The sequence below is a fragment of the Colossoma macropomum genome, unplaced genomic scaffold (genome assembly GCF_904425465.1).
Source record: "Colossoma macropomum unplaced genomic scaffold, Colossoma_macropomum, whole genome shotgun sequence".
Lineage (NCBI taxonomy): Eukaryota > Metazoa > Chordata > Actinopteri > Characiformes > Serrasalmidae > Colossoma > Colossoma macropomum.
The window spans coordinates 2398595-2413593 of NW_023496020.1; the positions used below are offsets into that span (position 1 = coordinate 2398595).

At 39.1% G+C, this 14999-nt stretch overlaps 2 protein-coding genes across 2 annotated transcripts in view; both read right to left on the bottom strand.

The window, feature by feature from the left end:
* The window catches only part of myo5aa (myosin VAa), a 94997-nt gene extending 91463 nt beyond the window's left edge, over window positions 1-3534 (bottom strand). The window contains exon 1 of the mRNA XM_036564573.1: window positions 3339-3534. Within this exon, the coding sequence (XP_036420466.1) occupies window positions 3339-3365 (27 nt within the window). The 5' untranslated portion in view covers window positions 3366-3534. The remainder of the gene's footprint in view (window positions 1-3338) is intronic.
* Window positions 3535-7019: 3485 nt separating this feature from the next.
* On the bottom strand, window positions 7020-14781 carry arpp19a (cAMP-regulated phosphoprotein 19a). The gene is made up of 3 exons (XM_036564591.1): window positions 14622-14781; window positions 11538-11660; window positions 7020-9847 (listed from the first exon to the last, which is right to left on the bottom strand). The coding sequence occupies exons 1-3, from the start codon at window positions 14676-14678 to the stop codon at window positions 9677-9679; spliced, it is 351 nt and encodes a 116-aa protein (XP_036420484.1). The 5' UTR covers window positions 14679-14781; the 3' UTR covers window positions 7020-9676.
* Between the last annotated feature and the right edge of the window lie 218 nt (window positions 14782-14999).

Sequence of the window (14999 nt, forward strand, 5' to 3'; positions counted from 1 at the left end):
ATGAATTAGCACGATAATGATAAAATATCATTATACTGCCCATCTCTACACACAGAGCAGTTGCAATACCTTCCAATATATTTTTTATATATATAAAACCTTTGATGTGCCATGTGTCATTTTTTTGTGCTTCATGCATCACATAGACATTCATCCAGTCACTCAAAGAACAACATAACTGGTCAGGACACTGACCACTGTCAATACTGTAAAGGCCAATGTTGCAGTAATAGGGCTGGGCAATATGAGTATATATATTATTATCGTGATAAATTATGTATATTGTGTATATCGTCAGTACGTGTAGACACTCACCAACTGCATGTTTCATTATAAAAAGAGTAAAATCAGTCCCGTTTCACTGGATTTAGTGCCAAATACAGAATGAAAGTCACTGTGTTCAAAGTATTTTTTTTTTTAAATGTAGCACTATTGGTTCTTTTCCTCTGTTCCAACTGATCAGATGTCTGAAAAAATAAATATCATGACATATTGTGTATCATGAAAATATCAAAGTATTGCAATATTAGATTTTTTGCCATATCGCTCACCTCTATGCAGTAACAATTAAGAAAACAATATATATGTTCAGTCTTAAATACTACGCACAACCACAAATATCAGAAAAGATCAGCTCTACTTTGTCTTTAAATAATAGTTTGATGTGGAACATAATCATTATTAAAGTGCACATATACTGGAAAATGAATTATCCTGATTTTGTTTTGTTTTTCAGTTTAATTTCTTATGAATTTTTTTTCTCCAGGCCATACATGAAAACTAACCTGCAAAACCAGCTTATTCTAAATTCACTGTATTTGTGAGGTCACAAAAGCAACACATTTATATCCACCTACAGCAGTTTAGCCCCACCCATTCACACTGAAGTTATAAGGAGTGTTTTGGCTGCTTTTCGAATGACACTACTGGACAGCCCATTCTGAATGACCAGTTTTTGTAATGTCACTGAATTTGTGATGTCACAAAAACCAATCCATGTACAGACATCTGCCTGTTCAGCCTACAGCAGGTTAGCCCTGCCCATTCTGAAGTTGTAAGTCTTTAAGCCTGGACTGTTTTCTTGAATTATGGCAGCCAATGAGAACAGAGCTCATTTACACACATCGGTCTTAAAGATGCAGTCTGTTTTTTTCTGAGAGAAAAACAGAGGTCTGAAAATGATCATGCAAGTATGAATTAAGATTATTTTGGGCTCATAAACCCACACAAACGCTTAAGTGGATCTTAGGGAAGAAGAATCTAGAGTATGGGCCCTTTAAATGGGGCTATAACATGACAGTCAAGCCATGAACACAAACCCTCCTCCACCGGCTTTCAGAGGGGATTCTAACCTTGGGCCTGTGTGCATGTGCAGCACAGAAGATGCCATGGGGGATGGGTGAGCCTCCCTTTCTTTTTTTTCCTTTCCTTTTCTCCCTCTTTCCTCAGCGGATGACACATCCTGACATCACCACCATCACCATTAGAATATATTTCCACTTCTGAACGAAGACAAAAGAAAGATTTTTGTTTGTTTTTGTTTCCCTTCATAGTGACACGCCTTGGGCCACACGGGAGGATTTTCAGAGATGATTAAGGCAAAAGGAGAGCCTGACCAGCAAATAAGGAGCTGAGGGATAAACACTCTTAAGAAATATGGTTCTTCAAGGGTTCTTTAGTAAGGAATGATTCTATTTAGAGCCATTTCGAGCAAGTATATTATAGAGCAAGTTCTATATAGAACCATCTGCATGGTTCTTTGCATGGTGAAATCCTCAGACTGATGGAGAATGTGTTGTATATGGTTCTGTACAGCGCCAAAAGGGTTCTGCTATTGTGATGACATCAAGCCTGCAACAATACAAGAACCCTTTTGAGTGCAATACAGAACCATTTTTCAAAAAGGTTCTATATACTCTTAAAAAAGATGGTTCTTTAGTGAAGAAAATTGTTCTGCAAAGAACCATGAACACTCAAAGAACCCTTTGCATTATTAAAGCGTTCTTTGCATCAAGGAAGGATATTCAGAATGTGCTGTAGATGTTTCATTATAGAACCTTTTTGAAAGGGGTTCTATACAGCACCCAAGAGAGTTGTTGTATTGTGACGATGTCAAGCTGGTAACAATAAATGAACCCTTTCGGGTGCTAGGTAGAACACTTTTCAAAAAGGTTCTATATAGAAACATCTACAGCACATTCTCCATCAGTCTGAAGAACCCTTTCATGATGCAAAGAAACCTTTAATCATGAAAAGGGTTCTTTGAGTGTTCATGGTTCTTTACAGAACCCATTTCTTTACTAAAGAACCCTTAGATAAATCATCTTTTTTAAGAGTGCAGAAACATACAGATCCTTTCTACATAGAGAGACTCTCTTTAGAACCAAATCTATATAGCACCTTTTTTGAAAATGGTTCTATACAGAACCAAAAAGAGTTCTTCTATTGTTACAAGCTTGATTTTGTTATGATAGCAGAACCATTTTAAGCACATTCTCCATCTGAAGAACCATTTCAACCATAGAAAGAACCATACAAACATCCAAAGGTTCTATACAGAACTCATGGTTCTAACCAGGACTAGTCCCTTGACTAAAGAGCCATCTTTTTTAAAGAGTGTAATTGAAAAAAAACGTGCTTTGTCAAACATCCCCACAGGCTGGGGGAAATTTAAAACAACGGGGTGACGTCACGTCGCCGGCGTGACGTGTCCGGTGACGCTGGCAGCATCAGCAGCGGTACCCAGCCCCCTCCCCCCTCCTCCCCCTCCCTCGCTGCAGTCTCTGCATCCAGCACCCAACAACACAAAACCATCCCCTCCAGCCGAGGCCTTGTGGAAATGCACATTCAGCTCCTCCATCTCCCCCCAGTCCTCTCTGCTGCTGGACAAAAGCGTCCCTCACACACGTGACAGCATCATAACGCACCAGGGCGACGTCATACATCTCATAAATCCCATTTATTTCACGCGTTTGCATCAGATTCATAAGCACAGACCATCAAAACGGCGCCCTACGCACTTCATTCTTCACTCTGGCTTATATGAAGGACGCAGGCCGAGCTGACAAATTACCTGCGCCCCCCAAACAAACCCACCCAAAACCATCAGCTCAGCAACATCCAACCACGAAAACACACACACACGACACTCTGACGTTGCAACGCTGCTGGTAAAACTGACACAATGGCACTGCTGCTCCATTCATTGGGGTTATTATGGTGGTGTCCAGTCAAACGACCGAAGTGTCTCTGCCTTAAGATGCACTGGAGCAAATCTCAGCCTCGCAGAGTGAATCCGCGCTCACTCCCCAAATCACCAAATCACACCCAGATCTCACCTTTGTGTACAGCTCGGACGCAGCCATGGCCGTTGCTGAGCGCGTATCAACCGTCCAGTCTTGGTTAAAGGAGCGTCCAGCGCTTTATGTCCAGCCTGGCGTTTCACTCCGAGCCTCCAATCACTCCGAAGCCGGGCTCATGGATCCACAGCTCGGTTCGCTCATAGCTCCTCTGGCGCTCCTCTGTGCATGCTGGGTACGGTGAGAGTGGAGAAAATGATCTGTGCAACGAGGCGCCCCAGTCTATGGGGGAGTGAATGGAGCGAGGCTGCCCCCTGGTGGCTCCGGGTGCTGAAGAAAGCGAGCATTTAAAAGGGGAATTCCACTGAAATTTTAGAATTTGTGCATAACTCAGTGTTTGAGATGCAAACAGAGTCACTGAGAGTGGTTTGGTGTGAAATTGTTGATTGCAGAGATTCAGAGCGGGTATTATTTGGGTGGAAGTTCAGACTGAGCACAGCACTGCTGGACTGAGAATAGTCCACCAACCAAAAACATCCAGCCAATGGCATCCTGTGACCACTGATGAAGGACTAGAGGATGACCAACACAAACTGTGCAGCAGCAGATGAGCTATCATCTCTGACTTTACATCTACGAGGTGGACGGACAAGGTAGCAGTGCCTAATATAGTGGACAGTAGTGGACACAGTGTTTAAAAACTCCAGCGGCACTGCTGTGTCTGATCCACTCACACCAGCAGAACACACACTAACATGCCACCACCATGTCAGTGTTACTGCAGTGCTGAGAATGACCCACAACCCAAATAATACTTGCCCTGTGGGGGTCCCCTGACCATTGAAGAACAGGGTGACAAAGTATGCAGAGAAACAGATGGACTACAGTCTGTAACTGTAGAACTACATTATGGTATATATAACAGTAACTGTGCAATATATTTGTATGCAAAAGTTTGTGCACCCCTGGTCAAACGACCCGTGTTGTTGTTTTGTTAGTTTTCTAAGTATTTATAACATAAACAATATGTTAATCTTCGATATGTATATATAAGCAGCAAAAATATGATGAAATGATATAAGAAACTAGAAGCTGCAGTTCATTGTGACTCCTCAGTTCACACAAAACCCAATTTCTGTCATTTAAAAATCTCACATCTGCCACTAGATGTCGCTGTAACTGAGGTTTATTTTAGACCTGATCTAGACGTGGCTTTACTGAGGTTTAAGCTAAAATGACGGCAGTTGAAGCATCTTCAGCCCAGCTTTAATACTGTACACTTTGCCTTACATACCGTCAACCACAGTGTTTTAAAGGCTTCAGATAAACTCTAATTGAAGGCAATATTATTTATTTAATATACATAAAGTGTGGAAGAACCAGAAATGAACTGAAAATGTGGTGGATAAAAATGCAGTGCATTCAAAATAGTATATAATGCAGGTGAATTGTAAATCTGAGTGATAAATAGTTCCTTGATTTGATGAGTTATATGATCAAAGCTGTGTGAACCACGGTTTATCATTTATCATCGAGGTGGTTTTTGTATGAGGGTGGCAACATCCGGTGTTCTTTTATAATCAGAAAGGTGAAAACTAAAGTGGTTTATTATCAAATCATTTATCCTTTGAGTAATTTTGCATCGTAACTCAATCTATTTTTGTTATTTACCTCATTTCACATTAGTAATTTTTGTTGCTCATCATTTAACTCAAGCAATTTCTGCATCAATGAGAGGAGGAGGCAGAACTTAAAGGAGTTACATGTTAAATGATGCAAGACCTCAAAACGTGCTCAGAGGTTAAATGACTTTTATCAAATCATTTGGTTATATACCATTTTGGTTGTCACCGTTCTTCTTCTTATCAAACCAAATAACTATTTATCACTCAAATTTTCAATTCACCTGCATTTTTATGAATCCCATTTTCATTAATTAACATTTGTTTCTTCCACTCATAAACATTAAGATTTATAAATGTTCCATTCAGTTTTCAGTCCATATATGGATGCTAAAACACACAAACATACTGTTTTGAATTCAGTTTTTGTGATGTCACAAAAGCCAGCACATGTACAACCCCATTTCCAAAAAAGTTGGGACACTGTGAAAAATGTAACTGAAAACAAAATGCAATGATGTGCAAATCAGTTAACCCCTATATTTCATTGAAAATAGTACAAAGACAACATAACAAATGTTTAAGTTGAGAAATTTTATTGTTTTCAAAAAAGATATTTGCCCATTTTGAATTTGATGCCAACAACATATTCCAAAAAAGTTGGGACGGGGGCAACAAAGGGCTGGTAAAGTTGTGTAATGCTAAAAAAAAACACCTGGTGGTTAATTGGCAACAGGTCAGTAACATGATTGGGTATCTTCACCTGTCTGTAGTTTCTTCTAATGGTCCATCCATCTTGAAATTTTGGCACCATGTAAACCACCAGCTAGGTCATTTTCACAAAACCTCCTCATACCATGTCCATAAATATGTCATAATCGTAACACAGATCAACAATATTCATATACTTCAGTAAATCAGTCGGAGCGCTGTAAGATACTTCAAAACATTATTCATTTTTAAAATGTTTTAAAGCTTTTTGGCATTTTTACCCTCTCATACCTATTTCTCAGTACTGATATTTATCATTTGTTTATGGGAAAATGTGTTTATTTTAATGATATCCTTGCAAACTGGATAGCAAGCAAAACCTGGATGGCGCTGTTGCCTCACAGCGAGAATGGCCTGGGTTCGATTCCCGGCTGGGCGACCGGGGTCGTTTCTGTGTGGAGTTTGCCTGTTCTCCCTGTGTCTGCATGGGTTTCCTCCGGGTACTCCGGTTTCCTCCCACAGTCCAAAAACATGCAGTTAAGCTAATTGGACATGCTAAATTGCCCCTAGGTGTGAGTGAGTGTGTGAATGTGTATGTCTGTCTGCCCTGCGATGGACTAGTGACCTGTCCAGGGTGTATCCTGCCTTCTGCCCAATGACAGCTGGGATAGGCTCCAGCACCCCACTGCGACCCAGAAGGATAAGCGGTTTAGATGATGTATGTATTTTATAACTATACTAAAAATTTGTAAAGTATATGTTTTTTAATATTTAGCTACAAACTCACTGTACAAAACAGTGTGCTGATTATGAAAAGTTGGTGGAAGACATTACAGATTTATTTTCAGATCTTGTGTCGCGTTGATTAGAATTTGGTTAGGTTGGTTAATTTCAGTTTTAAATAAATCACTGAGGTGTAATTTTGAACACTTCATCGGGCATTTTTGTTTGCATATCCAAAAAAGTACGTCATTTTAGGTTTTACAAGTAGTGTCTACAGTGTTACACTCATGAACTGACAGCATTCATACAGATATTTACTGTAATTTCACATTTGTGTGTTTTAATTCTAGTTATGAGATCAATTATGTGGTTATATCCTCTTATCTCTTAACTCTTTTGATGGATATTAAATGTTCACACTTTGTATATGAACTAATTCATTTCTTTAAGGTGACTTACTTCTGTGGTCATATTTACAATAATATATTTCAGTTGACATTCATCTCATCATCTTACACCAGCTTTAGATCCTAGAGTTCATAGTGCACCTCTGCATATTTATTACTATAACCTATATAGGCCTTCAATATCGCTGTGTTAGCACTTCACATATTAAGCCCATTAAAAATCCACACACAATACACAATAAATACAGAGGACGAAGTGAAAGTGCACAGGTTTGCAAAACTATTTTATTTACAAATCAAATGGCACAAAAGTGACTGTGGTCGATGCCTATGCGCACCCTGGCCCAGACGGTTTAGTGTGTAGTGCTTCAAAACTGACAAGAGGACCTCAATGAGAACTGCGTTCTTCCAGTTACTGCTACTGCTCCAGCTCCAGTCGCGGCTGAGCTCCAAATCGGTGGAGTCACGCTGTGAAGCTCGTGTTACTGGGTGTTAGGGGTGGGCGATATGATGATGTATCATCATTATCACGATAAATTACGTCACGATGCGCTTTTCTGAGCTTATCACGGGTGCGGTCAGTACTCTGAGAACACTGAACGTAAAAAAGACCAATTATAGAGACTGTAAACAACGACAACTAGTGTACAGTAACTGCATAAACTGCACAGGAACAAAGCGGCTTTTTGGATGACATCATCTTATTTTACTCATTATTTTGAACAATTACTCAAACATTTCCCTTCTGTTTCTTCTTAAACAGCATATTTTTGCAAACACTGATTAAAAATTATTGTACAGCTTTTTAAAACGTGACATTTCGCTGGTGCATTTTATCCATTCCACCTTGTTCACAAACCCCAGAAAAGCAAAATACCGTGATGCTTATAAGGTACTGAAAAAATGGATACAACTTCACAATAAAATCCTTATAAAGGGTTTATGAATGGTTCAAAGTTAGTTTACAACTGGTTATTAACTCCATTAAAAAGCAGTTATAATTTATACATAAAAAGGGCAACAGTGACCTGTTTCTTGCCAAATAGTGAGCTCACCTTCATCTATATTGCTGGTAACCGATTTTACTTTGTCATCTCTGATTTTTCAGTTGCTTATGATCTAATTAATAACCATTAATAAGCAAATCTTAAGCCAGTTATAAACTCTTTATAAGGGTAGTCTTATTGTAAAGTGGTACCAGAAAAAGTCTTCAAATATCCTGATACATTTTGTTGAATTTTTGCTGTATCGCTCCCCCTCACTCAGTGTTAGCCTTGACAATGGCTACTTTAGATCAGTAACATGATTGGTTAAGGCCTTTTTTCAGGGCCAAATGCAGCGAGCCAACAGCAGCCTTGGAGAAACTGTGCCAGATGCTTTTTCAACTGGACTTGCAGCAGCAGTGTGGTCCATTTTTGGGTCTTTAAAGCTGAAATGTTTACAAACAGAAAAAGACCAACTCATGACGCGGAGAAGAAGCACATCATCAATCATTCAAGCGCGCTACTCCAGTCGTTTATAAGCTTTGGGAATGGTGAAATTAAAAGAAAAAAAAAAAAACAACTGCTTCAACTCTCAACACAAGCAAATATGTACACGTTCATCTACAACGCCTACTGCACATATAAATCTTCATAAAGACTTTTGTATACACCCCCCAGCACCACCCCTCTCCCACAAGCCACTGACTGTAATGACACCATGCCCAGTCCAGCATGACTAACCTGCATACTTCTATTTTCAGTGTATTTCGTAGATGGAGGTAAAGTGAACATGAATCGGGATTAACAGAAAATAGAGGGGAATAAAACAGGACACTCTCAAAAACGATGTGTTAAATAAATGCTTTCAGGCCAATTCACAAATCACAAATCAACATCTGCCACGGATGTTTGCGCTCTTGGTGTGAATGTATTGCCTGTGTTAAACAAGATGTGCATTACAATCAACGCAAAACGTGCTGGTCTTAATTAGACAATTAATAAAAATAGGGCTGTCAAACGATTAAAATGAACCACACTGTTAATCACATTAGTTACATTGTTTTGTGATTTGTGATTACCTGTATTTATCCTATTTGGTTAAACTTGATCATAAAGAGGGATTTTTCTTTTAAAAAGCGCTGAATTGTTATAGCTATATGAGTGGACAAAATAAGCTTTACCAGAATGTATTTATTACTTTCAATTATTCTATAAAATCTATCATGATTAACGTGAACTACGTTAACCTATTTTAACCTTTGACATTGGCTGCACATACTCCTCTGTGACTGTAGCCTCTCATTTCAAGGTGTACTGAATTCTCTGCTCTGCTGTTGCTTTTGTTAGTTTGCTGCTTGTTGACTTATCCATAGTTCTCCTACAAGCACTGTCTGCAGAAGGCGTCCTCCAGTGCTTATACTTCAGATTTTATATACTTTAGTGAAAAACATCATTCACAGCATTTCAGCAGCTGGAAATAACTTTGGTTTTATCAGTGGAACCTTCCATTTAAAAGCTGCATTTCAACAAGAGGGCTGCAGTCGCAGAGTCATACCCACATTGCACAGTCAGCTGGGCTGTAGACTGAGACTACAGACGGTCAAACTAGGAAACTGGTTTACATAGCTGAAAAAAATGAGTGCTGTTAAACATTTATCACATTAAAGTGAGACTCCTGGTTAAAAAATAAAACACTATGTTAAAGCAGCTACTCGTCTACGTCTTTCAGGTGTTCTGCTCTTGCCTATGTACAGGGAAATGTGCGCTACTAATGCAGTAATTAAAGATTAAGGGGAAAAATGCTGGCGATTCCTTTCACACATCCGTTTTGAGAGTGCATGGAGTGTTAAACATGAGAGAGAATGAAACAGAGAAAGAGAGAGCAGCATGTTGCATTGCGGAGAGCCAAAAGCTGGTGGACAGGGCATTGGTCAGCCGGCCAGTTTGCTGGCCACCAGAGAGGGTTTCCTCTGTGGCAGGTCCTGAGGTGTTGGGATGTGGTCCCCCGTTATCTCCGTCTTCTCCGTCTGCGCTGCCGGCAGCTGCTTGTTCTTTATCTTGGCTTTCGCCATGTTGTAGTCACCAGAGTCAAAGTACTTTTGCTGCAGAGAAAATTATAGTTTGGTCAAAAGTCAGTCAAAAGTTTTCCCTCTTACACAGAATGTAGTCGATCAGCTGTGTTAAGACATGCTTGGTGGGTTAAGTCTGCTTCTTCAGTTTTAGCAATGGAGCTACAAGGCTAATGGAAGCTTATACCCCACCAATTAGCATGGTGTTAACTGCAAGCCTAAATAATACTCAATTCAAACCAAGCAGAGCTGTTTATTCATCTCTAAAAGACTGGATTATGTGGTTTCTGACACAGTATGACACACCATTATCTATAAACATGGACTAAAATACATTAGCATAGCTAAAAACAGTAGTCACAGCCACCTCGAAGCATAAATTTGTGTTTTTAGTAGATAACTGTGTGTTATAAACCAAATAATCAAGTCTATTAAAAACTGAACAACTCCACACAGTTCAAGTTGACAATTTATCATGATAAAAATAAATAGCATTAGATTGTTCAGCCCAAGGCATACATTTCCATTATGTATTAGCTTTATTAGCCCTGCAGCTCCAGCACAAAACTAAAGAAACAAACTTCAGGCACCAAACATGTCTTAGCTGATTAATTGCATTTAGGGTAGAAGGTGCTTTTAAGCCTCAATCAGGCGTTAAAGAAACAGTTCTACAACTCAAAGAGAATATTTAGGGTTTACCAAGTAAGAGATTATGTTAAACATGCATTTTACTCAATATAAGCCATGAGAAACTACTAACTTTAATGAATCACACCATGTTCATGTTATGATTCTTTACTGCTCGTGTAAATATGAAAGTGTACATCAGTGTACTGAGTCAGTACACTGTGTCCAGTATGAGGCTTTATCTATCAGTTTATGAGCTGCAGTATATTACTATGTGATTTCAGTGTGTATTCATAAGGTAGAGAGGGAAACACAGAAGGACGGGGAAAAGAAACAAAGATACAAAAAGAAAAGCACAAAGAATGAAACAGGTACTGTTATGTAAGAACCTAAATATGTCTGAGGGACATTTAATACTTAATTAACAATAAGAGATCGCACTTTGTTACTAAGCTGAGTATTATTTTGGAAGATTTGTAATTTACTTGAATATTACTGAAACTGAAGACTTGTACTTTAACTTCATTTTTAAATTTTCAAGTTTGCACTCTTTTTCCTCCTTACATTTTTCATTTAGATAGTCACAGAACTCAGAAAACAAAAAAACACCTCTTTTCTAAATGTTTTCTTGATAGTCAGTCAAGTTTCAGCACAATTTAATTAAATTTTTAAAGACATCCAGCCACATTTATGTCAAATTCATATCAGTATTTCTCTACAATGCACCACTTCACATCAAACCACTGGGAATAACTTTGGTACAACTCAGTGGTTGAATTATGCAGATGTTTGGGAACATTTCCCTTTAAAGTTCCCTTTAAATTCCCTATTAAGACTGGACACTGACACTGGGAAAAAGCCTTCAGTAAACTCAGTTAAAGGGAAACTCCACTGACTTTTTCAAAAAGTCTACATTATTAAATGGCTGAGATGTAAACAAAGTATAAAAAAAGAATACACACACACTCTTGAGAATGTTTAAATATCTACACTTTTTGACTTTCACTCAAGTATAAAAGTCAGAGAGAGACAGAAAGAGACAGAAGAGACAGAGAGAGACAGAGAGAGAGAGAGAGAGAGAGAGAGAGATGCTCACCCCCTTCTGCAGTCTTTTCCTGAGCAGATCGGATCCTCCAGCTTTTCCGCTCAGGTGTGGGTACTTGGCCTTGAGTTTGGCCTCCTCTACCCTCTCCGCACAGATCACCTTATTCTCCACATCCTAAGAACACAGATATTTGGAGTTTAAGCATCAACAGCTGCAGAGACATCCACACTGAGTAGAAATAAGTGTACATTAACAATCGTAAGGGATTCAGTCCCATCCAATCAAACTAGTAGCACTGCTACTGTTTCTGCATACCATATTACTGACTACCTGCATCTTATCGCTGCTGTCAGCAGAAAACCTTGTATCTCCATTTTTGTTGTTTTTCAATTATTGACAGTTTGAAAATGCCTGTTGCCCTTTTTATTGACAGTTTGAAAATGCCTGTTTTGATGAATGGACCAAAAGAAACAGCCCAAAATGACTTGGAAAACATCTGGTTCCACTGACTTACATTAAAAATAAAGTAGGTTTTTTTCTTCTCCTGTAAAGTTACCATTCTGGAGATACAAGGTTTTCTTCCGACAACAGCGATATTCATAAATTGAAGCGTTGAAATGAACAGCTCAAAATTAAACCTTTATGACAATTCCGTTTGGGAAAGCATTTGGAAATCGTTTCATTTTTTGGAACGAATTCTCAGCAACAGCTGAATGTTTAGAATAAACAGACTGAGCTTTTTAAGCCTCTCCAAATGCACATAACAAACGTATGAAGGGTTCTATTCTACGGAGAGACATAAGGAAGTGATGTCCAGGCGTGAAAGTGAACGTGTTTTGCTTTCATAAACATTCCTGATATCATTTGCCTAACTTCACCTCAGATCGAAGACTGATCATTTTGCTGAATGATTCTGAATGAGCCTCACTGTTCTTGTAGTCACGCACTAAGCTAACAGAGTGTTTGATAGTCGTGAGAGAATACAGCCTTAGAAAATTAAAAAAAAATTTAATCTCACATTTTAGCAACTACATTTAGCTGGTTTTTGCATTAGTAGAACAAATTGCTACAGTGCAGTTGGAGGCACAGAGTCAGAACTGTTCACAGTAAATACAATGGCCATATTTGCTTTGTAGACATTGGTTCCCATCACCACCACTGTAAAGAAAGGAGTCTTTAAGCTTTGCTTCAATGCACCACTTCACATCAAACCACTACGAATAACTTTGTTTGCAACTCAGTGGTTGAATCATGCAGAAGTTTTAAATATTTTGTGGAATTTCCCTTTAAATTCCTTATTAAGACTGGACAGTCAGACTGGGAAAAAGCCTTCAGCAAGCTCAGTTAGAGAGGAACTCCACCGATTTATCAAAACATTCGACATAATTAAATGGCAGAGACGTAAAAAGTAGTCAGAGTGGTTTGGTGTGAAATGCTCTGCTATAGAGAAACTTACAGAGTCAGAATTGTTCACAGTGGTGGTGATAGGAACCAGACGTCCACCTCTAAAAGCTCCCTCACAGAAAGTTACCTCATGAAGTGGTAATAAATACGCTGCCTGATGTCTGAGACTTGTTTTACCACTGTTTTGTGATAAAGTTTTAGCTCAAATGCATTTTAATCCATTCCTCGTGGAGGAGTACATGCAGGGTGCTGTGAGGTAAAACAGTCCCTGAACAAAATTTATTATTTTTTCATATTTTCCACTATTTTACCATAATCTACATTCCATATAAACACTCAGAAGACACGTGTAGGTTCACTGGTACTTTTGGACAGTAAATAAAATGGCTGTATTTGTGTTGTAGTCATGGCGACAACTGGTTCCTATCACCATTTCTACAATGAGCCACTTCACAAGGAAAAAACTCTGAATTACTCTGAATGACTTTGTTTACTGTTTACACACCGAATTGCTCAGATATTTAGAAAAAACAGTGGAATTCCCCTTTAAGAAAAGGCAGCTGCTTGCCCAACATATAGCATGATCAGCTTGCCAATCTGTTTCAACCACTCTGCATCTGTACTCACTGCAAATAGTCAAAGTGACCTGTAAAGACACTGATATGGTAACATTAGTCTAACATACAAGTCACTGGGTGTAAAATGTACTCTGGAAAACTAGTGATTCAGTTTTCCAACACGCCTGAGCCCTGGACTGCGGGCTGACCAACACAATGTTATGCAAATCCTGACGGATTATCAGGAAGTATGGATCTAAAGTTACAGCAACTACAGCAATCGAGGCAAGTTAGTTGAGACAGAGAGCGGGAAATGGTAAAGAAAATATATATAGAATATCATTATGAACCCATATGAACAACAAGAACATTTCTTCTGCCAACTGGGCCCAAGAAATGCTAACATAAAGCCGAGCTAACGTAGTTATCATTTCGCGCTATGGTGGTTTTCACAGTAGCTGGCCAGTTGACCAAATGCTGCAATAGGTTTTTAGTTTTTTTTTTCCACTGTAAGAACAACACTTTACTTAAAAACCGTGATAAAAAAACAGCTTGTTATTACCAGTCAGCTGTTCTCTTTAGCGCAATTGTGGCGAATTATCGTTAGCTAGGGCTAAATCTCGTATCGGCGCCTAGTCCCCTAGGTAAGTGGATTACTTTCTAGGGAGCAAGAACGAGTGACGTAAATTGCTCATAAAAGAGACCAAAGCTACTGCAATAACCTCATTTTCCACATTTGGAGGCGAATTTTGGCCTTTGTGGGATGCCATTTGAGGACGAATGTACCAATGCACTTCCAAAGTTTTGACGAAGGGACACTGTAGAAAATGACCGGCTCTCCATTAAGTACACTAAGTAGGGACGTAGTGCTCGATTCAGAACACCCCCAAGTTGGCTAGATTTGCCCGCTAATAAGTGCTAAGAAGAAAGCCATCGTTGATCGCCGAATTACGTTAGTCCGAACAACAAGTTAGCGTCAGTGGAAAAAGTAACTTGTGAAAATGCAATAAAAGCTCAGAAGACGAGAGTTTTGTTTGATAAAATACGAGTTAGAAGTGAGGTTAGCTTAGCTGGCTATGCTGTCGTTTAGAAGAAGCTAGCTTAGCTCGCGTTGGCTAACGGAAAAAACAGACACGACTCAATATTTTTCTTTCTTTTAATCGAGTCAACTCACTTTCTGCTCCTCCACCGCCGTCTCCACAGTCTTAGAGTCCTCGTTTTCTTCTGACATGGCTGCTTTTCTCTTTCTCCTTGTTATTTAACTGAAGTTCAATTCAAAACAGTCCCGCGGGGCCGAGCACTGACATTACTGTTACTGTCCGCCCATTGAAATAAACACGCGCACGCGCAAACGCACGAGAACGCGCACGCGCACATACACAAGGCTGCTAAATGAAATACCAGCAAGACCTGCACACTTATTTAAAACCTTCAGTTCTATATAGAACTATGTGCTTTCATACATGGTTCTTTACATGGTGAAATGGTTCTTCAGATTGATGGAGAATGTGTTGTGTATGGTTCTATATAGAGCTTTTTTTGAAAAAAACAA